At 35.3% G+C, this 15339-nt stretch overlaps 1 protein-coding gene across 1 annotated transcript in view; it reads right to left on the bottom strand.

The window, feature by feature from the left end:
• ZNF79 (zinc finger protein 79) overlaps window positions 1-15339 on the bottom strand; it is a 66199-nt gene that overhangs the window by 38999 nt on the left and 11861 nt on the right. Inside the window, exon 7 of the mRNA XM_074293171.1 lies at window positions 502-519. Coding sequence (XP_074149272.1) covers window positions 502-519 — 18 coding nt within the window. The remainder of the gene's footprint in view (window positions 1-501; window positions 520-15339) is intronic.

Below are 15339 nucleotides of genomic sequence, written 5' to 3'. Positions count from 1 at the left end.
GAGTAACAGAGGCTCAGAAGCTGGAATTTTGCCTCAGTAGGCTGGCTCTGACCTCTTAGAAGGTGAGTTTGTTGTTGATAGGGAAAGAGATAGGAATAAAAAATAAGATTTATAAAAGAAGCTCAACAGGTACCTTAAGATTATTTAAATACATGTTATCCACAGGGGCCTTTGTGTTATGACAGGAAGACCTCATATTAAAATAAGGGTTAGAGAAATTGCTTGAGAGTATTGGAGTCAGGAAGATCTAGGCAGAAATCCTATCTCTGATACACTCTGGGCAGGACACAACTGTGCTGCAGTCAGCTCCACATTTGTAGCAGTTACTCACAGGCAGCTGACTTCCCCAGTGAAATAAAGAAAAAGGAAGAGGAGGAAAAGAAAAGAAGATGGCCTTTTCCATTCATTTTTCTATCAAAATTCATTATTTTCTCCCCAAGTTTGTTTCTTCCTCAAATTTTCCTATTTGTATTGTAATCCTATTTTTATTATCCCAGTAACTCAGGATCATAATCTTGACTATTGCCTCTCCCTCACTCTATCCCCATAGCCACTCTGACACTCAGCTATCCTGATTGGATAATCCTTTATTTTTCAGATTGCCATTGATGGAGGAATGATCAAAAAACACTTTGTCCTACATGGGCACAACTCCTCATGGCTCTATTTTTAGCCTCCCTTTATGTATTATTTTTCCCATGCAGGATTTAACCCTCTAAAGGGAAAGAACTGTCATTTGCCTATATTTGTATGTAAAAAGTACTTTTATCTATCATTCTAATTAGTTTGTCATCTCTTCCTCCATGTCTTGTTAATCTTCTCTCCACTCAGACATTCCTGTCCTCAATTAAGAACTTCCTAATTAGCCTTCCTGCTTTTAGTCTCTCTGCGTGTCTGTGCCTTTACACACTGCGCCCATGCAAAGATGCATTCTCTACTCACCTCTGCCTTTTAGGAATCCTAGAGCTTTAAAAGTTCATTCAAGTATCATCTTCTACATCAGAAATGGCAAACTATGGCTGCCTTGTGCCTAACTCCCAGTGCCATCTGAACTAGATTAAAATGTAACTGGGAAATGTTTAATAAAATAAACAAAAATATAATACAACATGGAACAACTAGCTTGGAATCAGGAAGATTCACCGTGAGTTCAAACCCAGTTTCAGATACTTTCTAATTGTATTATTCTGGGCAAGTCACTTAACCCCATTTGCCTCAGTTCAATAAAATGAGTTGGAGAAAGAAATCATAAACCACACTAGTAGACTTGCCAAGAAAACCCCAAATGGGAGTGACTGAAATGACTGAAACAACTTTACAACAAAATGTTAATGATGCTCCCTCCAAGGTGGCATAATTTGTTTCTTTTTGAGTTTGACATAACTTTTTAGATAAGGTATTCTTTATTCAAATTATTTTGCTTTATACTCATCTGTGTGAATATCATATTGTCTTAAAATGTCAGCTTTTAGGCAACAGGGACTGTTTTATTTTAGATTTTATATCCCCTCAGTATTTGCCACAGTGTTTTCACATAGATGCTTGATAAATGATAGTGGCTGTCATTTGGGGACCCAAAGAACACTGAGGTTGGTTCCAAGGACTGCCAATTACCAGCCATGGGATTTTGAGCTTGTCCTTTCCCCTCTCTGAGTTTCAATGCCCTTTAAAGTAGGATAATATCTATTATTCCCACTTCCCATGGAGCCTAAATAATCTTCCACAAGAACAGACCTGGTCATAGCCCTCCTCTGCTCAGAACCCTATAAGTTATATCTACAATAGGAAAAAAAAGAACATTAGGAACCTACTACTATAAAAAACAGCATATTATATACAAGTAGATGCCAGAAAAATTGAAAATTTAAATATATCGAGAATTATCTAAAGAAATATAAAATACCAAAATTAAATATGTATATACAATATACATATACATTGTGTATGTTTGTACATATGTATTCAAACTGGGTATCAAATGCTTACTGGATGCTCCTGGACAAGTCACTTAAGCAGTTTCTATCTGCCTTAAAATAAGGATAACAATAGCATCTTCCTCCCAAAGATTGCTGTGAGGATCAAATGAGATAATATTTGTAAAAAGTACTTATCACAGTATCTGACATATAGTACAGCCTAAATAAATTCTTTTTTCCTTTGCCCTTCCCTTTTATTTTCTTCTCCCCTATCCAGAGAATCATCCTTTACAACAAAGAAACACAGAGGAAAAAAATCAGTTAAACAAAATTAATCAATCCATCAATGTAGAGTGAACATATAACATGATTATAGTTTGTCAGGCTTGCAAAGAAGGGAAGGAACCTTAGTTCCTTAGAACTAAACTCTGTTGTAAAGGGCTGGAACTCTTGAGTAGATGCACTAGAATCAGACAACTGAGCGCTTAAAGCTAATTACTGATTGGACAATACTCTATTAGCATATGATTGGAAAACGGCCCTTCCCACTATTCTGTGCTGGCTTGATCTTTTGGTGTATATAGAGAATTGTAGGAGTGAGTAGGGGATGGAAGCCAGAATCACTTTGCCGGTAGATGAGGAGAAGGGAGATCATGGAGAGTTTGAGTCCATCCCCTTCACTTCTATTTCTAAAGACCAAGAATAAAGACCAAGAAATTTTGCTTATCCTGACTCTGTCTGATTCTAAGGCATCTGGGGTACTAACTCGGTCTTCACACTCTGCCATTATAAATATACATTTTTTAGTTTTGCTATATTTGTGGTTGTTTAAATCTTATGTTAAATTTAAATTGTTACAATCATTGTGTTTATTATTTTCCTGGTTTTAATTACTTCCATTTGCATCAACTCAAAAATTTTGCTATGCTTCTCTGAAATCATAATCATTTATTAAAGTATAGAAACCCATTTCCCAGTATAAATAGTCAAAAGAGAATAATTCCCAAAAATACAAATTATTAGCAGCATTATGAAGAAATATACCCAATCACTAAAACAAAACAAAACAAAAATACAAACGAAAACACCTACTTCATATTAACCAAATGGACAAAGAGATTTTTAAAAAAGTGAAAATAGTAAAAAATAAAGGAAGATGGACATATTAATACTCTATCAGAAGAACTGTGAATAATTTAATTATTCTAAAAAGCAATTATGTTATTTTTAAAACGTGGTTAAATGTTCATATCCTTTGTATACAGATACCACCATTTGGTACAAATCCCAATAAAGTCAAAGATAGAAAGAAAGCTTTTTTAAACACTGGAAGGCTCATATAAATACTTTTTGTAGAAGCAAAAAGCAGGAAAAAAAAGTTATTGTCCATTGACTGGGGAATGTATACAAATTGTGATAAATAAAATGCAACTGAATATTATGCTCATGCTTTAAGAAATTGTAAATAAGGAAAATGGCAGAGAGTAGACAGGACATTGCCTGAACTCTCCCCATCTTCCCTCATAATCAAGGCTAGACAAAACCTCTGGATGGTGAGAAGGCCAATGGATGAGCAAACCATCTGTGAGACCTCCAACACAATTGCGGAAGGTAAATTGTGAGCTCTGGAAGCCCAGCATAACAGGAGGGACTTGCTCAGGTCCACCCAGTTCAGCAGGAAAGCCTGCAGCACCACTCATCCCAGAGCAGTCAGTGAGAAGCCCCTGTTCCCCTACAAAAGAAGCTTGAGAAAATTCCCCCAATGCCCTAGGAGCAGAGCTCAACTTTTAAAGATGAACAAAATAGCAAAAAGAGCTGTGACTATAGAAAACTACTATGGAGATAGGGAAGGAATAAACCCAGAAAAGGACAACAAAGGTAAAATGCCTTCAGGTGAAGATTCAAAGAAGGGCATAAACTGGTCTCTTGCTCAAAAGGCTCTCTCTTAGTGTAACTATCCTTTGAAATTCTCCCAAAATCTAGCGTTTATCAATCAATTAATCAACAAGCATTTATTATGACTACACATCAGGCACCCATACTAGGTTCTGAGGACAAAAAGATGAAAATAGAACAATTCCTTCCACCAAGGAGTTTATATACTAATTGAGGAAGCAACATGTACACATATAAGCAAAGATAAGAGTTCCAAAAAAAAAAGATCTTAAAAGATAGAAGAAAAATGGAGAAAAGAAATAAGAGCTGGATAGCTGGATAGCTGGAGAATTAAAGTTTGGAGAGAAGTTAACAGCTTGGAAAAAGAAATACAGAAATTGACTGAAGAAAACTTCTTAAAATAATTTGGCAAAACAGAAAATGAAAACAATTTTAAAAATAGAATAGGCAAAATAGAAAAAACATTCACTGAACAAAATAACTCCTTTGAAAATACAATTGGTTAAATGCAATCGAAAGTAAAAAAGATAACTTAAGAAAATAGTTCACTAAAATTAGAATTGGACAAATGGAAGTATGTATGTACTGTGTGTATACATATACAAAAATTGATATGTTAACAGAAAGAATATAATATACATAATATAATAGACATACATTATTTGGTAAACCAAATTTTAAAAATCTGAAATGGAATGCTATGTAATTATAACAACCAATTTTGGCTTTAGAATGAGGAAATGCACACTCCTTTCTTTATAGAAGAGGTGGAGGGTGACCATAGATATGGGATACTGAATAAAACTATCACAACTGATGTGTTAGTTTGCTTAACTTTTTCAATTTTTTCTTTACATCTTTATTAGGAGGAATGGATTATTAGGTAAGGGAAAGAAATTTTTTGGAAATTAATGCAATGAAGCAATAAAGGGAATATTTTGTAATGTTATTTTATTATAGGATGTAGTATCTTTATTGGACAGCAGAGGCTGCTCACTTCACAGAAGTTTAAACTGCTATCTTACTGCCAGTCCATAGATTCAGATATTGCTGCCTGCGTCTGAAGGAACCCAATGGATGAAACAAAATGTTATTCAAAAATAAAATCTACAACACACGTACAGTTCTAGAGTCTTTACCTTGTGGCTGGGCTCTGTTATCTCTAATCTTAACTCTCTTCCTATTCTCGCCAATATAGGACTCATATTTTAAACATACTAAGATCACAGAAAGAGCAATTAGGTGGTATAATATATAGCACTAGTCTCGGAATTAGGAAGATTCATTTTCATGAGTTCAAATCCAGCCTCATATTCTTATTAACTGTGTGACCCTGGACAAGCCACTTAACTCTGTTTGCCTCAGTTACTTATCTGTAAAATGACCTGAAAAGGAAATGGCAAACCATTCCAGTATCTTTGCCAAGAAAATCCCTAAATGGGGTCAGAGAAAGCTTCGTCCTCTTCTCCCACTATTCCTCTCCCTAAATCATCATTTTGGGGCTGGAGGAAATAAAAACTAAAGATAAGCACCATGGTGACAGGTTACACATTCTTGAGAGTTTTACATCCCTCCTTGGTTGACTTCCCCTGAAGAATTTTAGTGTAACTATCCTTACTCTTTGAAATTATTTCTCCCAAAAGCTAGAGTTTATCAATCAGCCAATTAATCAACAAGCATTTATTACATTTTTACTACGCATCAGGCACCATACAGGTGAGGATAAACTATCTGAGGATAAGAAGATGAAAATAGAACAATTCCTTCCACCAAGGAAATTATATACTAGTTGAGGAAACAACATGTACACATGTAAGCAAACATAAACTATATACAAAGAAAATGCGAAGTAATTTGGGATCAGATATTTGCAGCCAGGAAGATGAGGAAAGACATTCTATAGGAGGTAACATATGGATTGAGTTTTAGAATAATTTATAATCTTCCAGAAGACAGTCGTTGATTGTGAATGCATTTCATATTATGCCAGGATTTCTTAACCTTCTATATAACAAATTCTAAGTGGAAATGATCATTTCCTTTTTAAGTTTAGCCGAAAATATTAAGAAATAACTATTTCTCTAGGCTAAAAACCTTTTAAATATTTTTTCCTTTTAGCAAAGACATAAAAAGCCAAGAAGACTAAGGTTCTAGGAAATAGATTAAGGAGAGAGAGATCAAGTTTTGAATAAAGAACATCTCTTGTTTTTTAAAAAAAAATCTTTGCCTTTCTCTATCCCCTGAAATAATTGGCTTATATCAACCAAGATAAATATTTTCTTTTCCACTCACTCAGAGGCCCTCTTATTTTATTCAAGAAGGATTTCAGGAACATTATTCTCAGTCTTGGAGGGAATGTTCAAGGAAGGAACTGAGCTCTAATTGAAAAGTTTCTTTTTCTTTTTTGAAGGATTCTGTTTATCTGAGAAAGGTAAATGGAGGTCCCCCACTATTATAGTTTTTGTCTATTTCTTCCTATAACTCATTTGACTTTTCCTTTAAGAATTTTGATGCTATTACACATGGTACAGATATGTTCAGAATTGATATTGCCATTGTCTATAGTACCTTTTTTAGCAAAATGTACTTTTTCTGCTTATCTCTTTTGTCTTTTTTTTTACTTTTAGTTTATCTGACATCATAATAACCACCCACCTATCTTTTTTTCCCCTCTTCTTCAACTGCAACATAATAGGTTCTGCTCCAAATCTTTATTTTAACTGTATCTTTCAGTTTCATGTGCATTTCTTGTAAACAACATATTGCTAGATTCTAATTTTTAATGTCTGCTATCCACTTTTAATGGGTGAATTCATCCCATTCACATGAACAGTTATGATTGCTAACTATATATTTCCTTCTATCCGATTCTTTTATATTTATCCTTCTCTTTTCCCCCACAGTCCCATACCCCTCAAGGGTCTGTTTTGCTTCTAACTCTAACCCCTTTTCTTCCTAGATCTTTGTTGGGTAAAGTGCATTTCTGTACCCAACTCTATGTGCATTCTTAACTATATCAGATGTTCAAGTAATTAGATGAAACAACTTCAAGTGCCATTTAATCTCCACCATACCATCCCTCTTAGTTGTATAATGAACTAATTTTCTCCATTCTTTCTCATGTTTCTCCCCTCTCTAGTGCCTTCCTATTCCCATAAGTTCCATTCTTCTTTTAAGATCAGCCAAGTACAAAAAAATTACTCTCAGATATTTTGTTCAATTAGTCTCTCTGTAATCCATGGTGCTGATAAAATTCTAAGGGATAACATGTGTCATCACTATGTATATGAATTTAAATTTTATTTCCTCGTGATTTCTTACTCATATTTGCCTTGTTTCTCTTGAATTCTTTCCCATTCTTCTACTGCTTTCATTTGATTTTTAAAATTATTTTTAACCCCTTTAACTTTTCTAAGATTTTTTTTATTGGATTTGGGTCCAAGCTGCATCTTTGAGCTTTGCTTATAATTGTATTTTATTCTTTTTCTCTGCTTATCATGAACTTTCCTATCACTATAATATAATTTGGTTCTTTTGTCTATTCACTCATTCTGTTATTTCTTAAATTTGGATTTTATAGTAGTGCTGAGCTCTCTACATTTCTGGAAAAGGGGGATGTCTGGTCTCAATTTCTATGCTCTTTCATCCTTCTATTGCTTTCACAGCTCTAGCTGGGGTCCTGAAAGGTTTTGGTGCTCCCAAAATACTATTCTTTGGAGGAAGGTTTGGTCACTGTCTTTCTGAATTATGCAATTCCTGACCCAGGTTTTGATCTATCAGCTTGTTTCTATTTGGAAGTTGCTGCTAGACTTGGCCACTATTGGTTTGCTGGATGGCTCTTCATGTTCAGAGTGGCTGAATTGCTGGGTATTCTTTGGTTTGGGATGCTTTGCTTTCCTCCTGAGGTAATAGCTGTTTGTTTCATAGAACTTGTTCCATGTTTGATAGCTAGCTAGCACCAATGCTCATAACCACTCCTCCATCCTGAATGTATAACTTGGCACTGAATGGTAGGTGACAGATGGCACCCATTCCTGCATTCAGCATTTGTTTATGAGTCCCCAGAAATCTCTCGTACTCTCTTTTGGCCCCCTTGCAATCCTTGGCCACTAGAATGTTCCTCTTCATAGATGTTGCCATAGTTACATGTTCCTGGCCAGACTCCTCCTCCAGAGTCCACAGACCACTCTATCCATCTCCCCAAACCATATTGAGCTAGCAAAAAAATGATTCACTGTGATTCCTTCTTGGCTTTCCCTTTTCAGAATTCAATCTGGTGCATTTTCTAAGGGGGATGGGGGAGAACCAGAATGTAATCTTGGCTCCTAATTGAAGATTAAATAACTATTGTTGGTAATTATTGTTTTGGAATAACTGCAAATAGTATTCTAGAAAAATTTTCTTGTTTAATATTCCTGTCAACGTCACTAATTTATTCCATTACCCTATCCTTAATTGCCTTGGATGTAGAGAAATAGTCAAAATCATGTTTAAACTATGTCAGTATGGATATTTCTTTCTCTAATTTACATATCTAGATTTAGAATAGTGTTAAATCAATAAAATTTGCTTCAGGCTAACATGTCTAAAACAGAATATATATATTATTTATAGTTTTCCTTCAACCCCTCTAAGATTTTCACTATTTCCAATCTACTAGCAAGTTCTTTTCTATTAGTGAGATTAGAATCCATAATGTAATTTCCCCTTGCTGGTTCCTCTACCTTTTGAAGAATGGAATTTTTATGGAAGTAAAGATGTTATTGACTGCTCTGCTTTTGGTGTTGAGAGAGCCCAATTCTGGGCTCAGGCTCTTGATAGTTATGTGATGGTAGACAGGTCACAACATCCCAGAACATTTTTAAATCTCTCAAATAGAGGAAATAATTCCTATACTTCATACTACATAGGGTTTTTGTGAAGTAATATACAAATACAATGTATTGCTTTTATTATTACCCCATAAATGTTGTGCTTTAGACCTTTACCTACAATATAGTCTAAAATATATCCTTCAGGAATGGTACAAAGAGCTCATTGCATCAAAGGTCTTTTCCATTGTGATTATCTTTATATTGTTAGAAACTTTTCTCCCTTCCCATTCCCTTTAGTTTTCTTTGCTTCATCATCATCTATGTCACCACCATTAATTTGGGCATCTCTGGGCCTTCTCTTTTCTCTTTATACTTTCTTAATTGATGAGCTCATGGATCTTTTGTAGACATTGAAGCTGACAGAAGCTATGACTTCTCCAGGGTCATTCATCAACTAAGTGTTTGAGACAATTTAAACTCAGATCCTCCTAATTCTGGGCCTAGAGTTCTATCTACAATGCCATCTAACTGCTTATTTCAAGAATTGATGATTTCATTAATATAAGTATTCCCTCCTATGACACAGAGAACATTTACAACCCCTCCAATGCCTAAGTAAATGACCTTATGTTATAGTAATCAAAAAAGTTCTTCATATGCCCAAAGACCTGGTGGAGAGCTTCCATACTTACAGAATCATTACCAGGTCTTGGAGAGTGCTGGAAAAGACCTCACACTTAATCTAGTATAACTCACACCTAAAGTGACAAACTGCTATCTAACCATACTTCCTCTAGTATAAAGTTGATTTTTTTTTCTTTTGGTTTATGTGTAAATTTTATATTCAGCCATATTAAGTCTTATTAGAATCAACCTAATAATATAGCCTGTCAAAATATTTTTGGATCCTGACTGCCATCCAGTTTGCTAATTATACTTTACGATTTTGTGTCATCTATAAATCTGATAAGCAAATGATCTAATCATTTTTCTCCAAATCACTGGGAAAAAATACTAAAGAGAATAAAAATAAATATATCTTCTTAAAACATCCTTCCAAAATGACAGCAAACCATTAATGACTATTCTCTGGGTCTGGGCATTTAACTAATTGCAAATCAACCTAACTATACTTATCTCTAGTCCAGCTCATTCCCATAAAAATAACACAAAAATTTGTCAAATGTTTTGCTTAAATCTAGGTAATCTATATCTATAGCTTTCTCTTAATCTACAAGTTTAGAAAATCTGATCAAAAAAAAAAAAGAGTACTAACTAAATAAGAGTAAGTATGAACCCATGCAGATAGGAACCTGTGAGAGAAGTACCAATCCTAGACACAGATGAGGAGAGATGAGATTTTAGGGGGCTGAAACCAAAACAGTTTTGCCAAACAAAATTATAGGATCACATGATTTAGAGTTAGAAAGAACTTTATTATTATTATTAATATTATTATTATTTTTTTTTTTGCTGAGACAATTGGGGGTTAAGTGACTTGCCCAGGGGTCACACAGCTAGGAAGTGTTACATGTTAAGCCACATTTGAATTCAGGTCCTCCTGACTTCAGGGCCAGTGCTCTAGCCACTGTACAATCTAGCTGCCCCTAAAAGTAACTTTAAAGATTATCTAATGCAACTTGGTAATTTTATGAAAGAAACTAAGGGACAGAGAGGTGCCTAACATCATACAGTTACTAATTAGCAGAGTCTGAAGCCAGTTTTTCTCAGTCTCTGAAGTGAAATAGAAAATGAACAAAATACCTAAGAGAAGAATTACTAGGAAAAAAAAAAAGAGGATTTATTACCTAAGTTCCTAGAGATGGAATATAAAATGGTATTTGTTTCTAAAGCTCTGTAAACTTCCTTTTATTATTGTGTCCTCAGTATACAGATATAGTGAAAAGAAATACTTTTTTTTTTTTAAGTGTATCACAGAAGGTTAGGGTGGTATTCTTGGAAAAAAGGCAAAGGAGAAAGGGAAAAAATATCTACCTTCTCTTTCAAATCCTATCCTGGACAATAAGGAATCCACTTCAGCAAATAGAAAGCTACAATAAAAATGAAAAAAGTAGAGAAGGCCAATGAGTCAAGTCCTGGAGCAGATTGTTGAATTCTATTCTAGAAAACCACTTTATGTAACTGGACTGACTTTATAAAGTCCTGTTTTACTGAAATTTGTATAAATGGAATTAAGTTCGTACCCTGCTGTACTCAGCAACATTATGAGGAGGAAATCAGGCACTCTATAGGGAAAAACAAAAAGAAAAGCACAGAGAATCATCCTGTAAATACTAATCTCAATCATTGTATACTTCAACAACAATACTATATGATGATCAATTCTGATGGATGTGGCCATTTTCAACAATGAGATGAACCAAATCAGTAATGAACTGAACCAGCTACACCCAGTGAAAGAACTCTGGGAGATGACTATGAACCACTGCATGGAATTCCCAATCCCTCTAATTTTGCCTGCCTGCATTTTGGATTTCCTTCACAGGCTAATTATGTGTTATATGTCTTACTAAGTGCTAAGTTGGTTCTTAACAATTCTCTAGCTCAGAATTCACACCTTTAGTTCAAACCTTTAAGGGAGTTTTCACCTTTGAAAGGAATACTTTAAAGAAGCAAGTTCATTGGCTGAAGGAGTTCCCACAAGCCCCTGCAATACCCACAAGTCCATTCTCTGGGAGGATAAAAAGAGGCAACATTGAGTCTGAAGAAGAGTCTGGATTGAGTCAAAGAGAACACGTCCCGTGGATTCGCAAGTCCAGAATCCCACGCTTTTCAAGGGGAAGGCTCCAGAAGCCTCCCAAGAAACCTGCTCACAGAGAAAAGGACATACAGAAAAGAAACCTCCTCCCAGAGAAGGATTATAATTGAGAGACAACAGAACTTTACAATTTGGCGCCCACAACATGGGGCAAAGACTTTTGCTTATCCTGACTAGGACTTATTCTGAGCCCTTCAGAGGAGCTAGCTCAGACCTTCACATTTTGGCACCCGAAGAGGGACAGACAAGATTCAGATCTCAGTGGAGAAGTCTCTCTGACCCAGAAATAAGTGTGAGTAATAAGTAAACTTTGTTAAAGAGCTAAAGTAGAATTTCAGTGAAATGGGGCAAATATTTAGAAAACAGCCTTCTGTTTCTGTTCAAGGAAAATGTTTAGAGAACATTGTCAATGTTATGAAAAGCCAAGGATTGATTATAATTTTGGAGGAAATTACTGAAACTGTGCAGGTCATATGTCCTTGTTTTTTCTCTGGAAAAAGAACTGGATCTAAAGGAATGGAAATTAGTAGGAGAGGAATTTTGTCAATACTATAACAAAAATGGACCTAACTCAATTTCCAAAGACACACTTCAAACTTACAATATAATTCAACTGGCTTTAGGAAATTATATAAGTTAATAGAATAAAGAAAAAGAAGAAAGAGCCAGAGGGAGAGGATCCAACTAAACTAGGTGAAAAGGATGAATCACATAACAATGAAGTCAAGTGCAATTCTGAGCAACAGGAGCATTTCCCATCTCCTCCCTCAATTAACCCTTCAGAGGTGGAGGAAGGAGGAGGGGAAGAGGCAGAAACACAAACAGAATCGCCTGTTAAGCAGCCAAGATTAGAAAAAGCATTGATTAAGTCTAAGAGAGAGGGACAGGATATAAGTGATTTTATACATGCATATCCTGTGATTGAAGAAATTGACTCTTTAGATCAAAAAAGGAGAAGATATACACCTTTAGATTTGAATAAAATTAAAGATTTAAAAAAAGGTTGTAGCCTTTATGGGGCTACATCAGCTTATGTTAAAATGTTACTAGATGGTTTGTCTTATGAAGTCCTAACCCCGAATGACTGGAAATCTATAGCAAGGACATGTCTAAAACCTGGACAAAACTTATTGTGGCTTGTGGAGTTTCATGAATTATGTAAGATCCAAGTCAGACGCAATTTGGAAACAGGAATTAACACACAATTCACTTTTGAGCAATTAGCTGGTGAAGGTCAGTATGGAGAGAATTCAGAACAGGTTAAATATATCATAACAGCGTATGAGCAAATTGTTAAGGCTGCAATAAAAGCTTGAGGTTCCCTCCCCGGACAGAAAGATCGGGGGGAGGCTTTCACTAAAATAGAGCAAGGTCCCAATGAACTTTTTGCGGATTTTGTGGGATGTCTGCAAACTGCTGTCAAAAGAACTATTGGAGAAAATGCAGCTACAGAAATAATGACCAGACATCTGGCTAAGGAAAATGCCAATGAGATTTGCAAAATAATTATATGGGGATTAGACAAAGATGCTCCTTTAGAGGAGATCATAAGACATTGTGCTACAGTGGGAACAAATGCTTTTTATACCCAGACTATGATGAACATGGAAAGACAGGGTCCCTCCTGGCAAGGGACTTCTTGAGAAACTTGTAGATATTTTCAATGTGGAAAAGTTGGGCATCTAAAAGCTCAATGTAGATATGGAAATAGAGTGAGAAGACAGGGTGAGAGAAGACCTAAAACCCCATGTCCAAAATGTCACAAGGGCTTCCATTGGGCCTCCGAATGTAGATAGACCCAGGGAAATGAGAAGTGGAACCCAGCTCCAAGATATCAATCAAAAGATAGGCGGGGCATGATGGCAACTGAGGTTACACCCAAAGAGCCTTTAGAGGGTCAGGACTCTGATTTGATCAACCAGCAGAAAAGTAATCACATGGAAGAAAGGTATTATCTGATCAATCAGCTAAAAGGCAATCAGATAGCAGAAATGGATTACACTTGGGGAGAATACAGGTCTTTTAAACCAACAGGGCTGTGTCCAGTGCAAACAACTCCAATGTAATTGCCAGATGATGAGAAGAGATTTAGAAAGTGGTAATTAGAAGAAAATTAAATAGGTTAACTGCCTGGAAAAGAGGGTTTGCTTGTATTTCAACAGACAGAAGGAAACAGATGGAGAAGGAAACAGATGGGCGGCAACAAGCACCTGGAGAGAGGCGGAAAAAGAGAAAAACCTCAAAACAAAGGAGATCTAAGAAACATCTGACACTGAAAGAGCATGGCTGATAAGGAGACTGTTAAAGAACTTTAAAACTTACAGGAATTATTGGATTTCTGGCACATGAACTAATAGACAATGGACTTATGGACATTATAAATTCTCAATTTATGATTATTTAATCATGTTATTTGTTACATCACTTCTAGCATGTGTTATGTTACTATGTGTTTATGTAATTTATGTAATTATGTATAATACTTCCCATATTGATGGATTTATGGTTCAAGGTCATGACCACCCTATGTTCTAAATCAAAAGAAAGGGGGAGATGATAGGTTCTTACTAAGTGCTAAGTTTTTTAAACTATTTCAAAGTCCGATTCTTTTTGTACAGTAAAACAAGTGTTTGGACATGTGTACATATATTGTATTTAATTTATACTTTAACATATTGAACATGTATTGGTCAACCTGCCATATGGGGGGGGGGAAAGGAGGGGAAAAATTAGAACAAAAGGTTTGGTAATTGTCAATGTTGTGAAATTACCCCTGCATATATCTGGTAAATAAAAACTATTTTAAAAAATACTGATCTCAAGTGATTTAGGAGCACAATCCTTAGTTCAATGGAACTTTTAAAAGTCAGCCTTACAGCAAAATAACCACATAGCTCAATAAATAATCTTTGGCATAAAACAAAAATCCTTTTTCAAATCTTGGCCTTAGCTATTTAGTCTCTGTATAACTTTTGTACAAATCACTGAGTCCAAGTTTCCACATGTATAAATGAAAGCATTGTACTAAATGAATTCTAAGATTCTAGCTCTAGCAATTATAATCCAGAATTCCTTGGGATAAAGAGCTAATGAATGCAGAACTTAAAAATCACCCAGAATTGGTGTGGAAATCACTTCTCATAAACTTGAGATGGTCAGCCAATTTCTGCTTGAAAAGTTCCAGATTATGTCATTAAGCAGACCTTCCTCTTTGGAAAAGCTTTAAGTATTAAGAAGTCATATCAAGACAGAATTTGTCAGTTTAGAAAGTTCTACCTATTGTATCCATCCCTATTCTCTGGGGTTATAATCAAAGCAAGTTCAAAACTTCTTCAGGATTACTGCTCTTCAAACACTTGATTTTTAGCTTTAGGCTAAAGACCCCAGTTCCAAAAAAATATATATATATATTTTTAAAGATTCTATTCCTTCAACCAATCCCTCTTAAGCATAATTCCCAGTCTTTTCACTACTCTGATCACCTTCTTCTAGAAGCACTCCAATTTGTCAATATTTTCCTTAAAACTGGGCCCCAGCTTGGAACATAATAATCCAGATGTAGCTTAAGGATAGAGCACACTGGAATGAATGAAAAATTATTTATTAATCACTTACTATGTGCCATGTACAATGCAAAGCCCTGGAATTAAAAAGAGAGCCCCTTCTCTCAAGTAGTTTACATTCTAGAAGGAAAAAACATGGAATTGGGAAGAGATGGCTAGGGAAAAGTGAAGTCACAGTCATGATGAGTGAAGATATAGGGAAATCAAATGATGCACCATAGATCTGCACATCATGATTCTAATGAAATACTGTATATTTGTAAAATGCTGTGCACATCTTTAAAATGCTATAGAAATATCAATTATTATTACTCACACAGCCCAAATATGAATTACATCCATTTTTAAAAAGTCTTACTCTGATGCCTCAG

This window comes from Sminthopsis crassicaudata, chromosome 2 (assembly GCF_048593235.1).
Source record: "Sminthopsis crassicaudata isolate SCR6 chromosome 2, ASM4859323v1, whole genome shotgun sequence".
In the NCBI taxonomy this organism is placed as follows: domain Eukaryota; kingdom Metazoa; phylum Chordata; class Mammalia; order Dasyuromorphia; family Dasyuridae; genus Sminthopsis; species Sminthopsis crassicaudata.
This window is presented reverse-complemented; position numbering and strand designations above follow the sequence as displayed.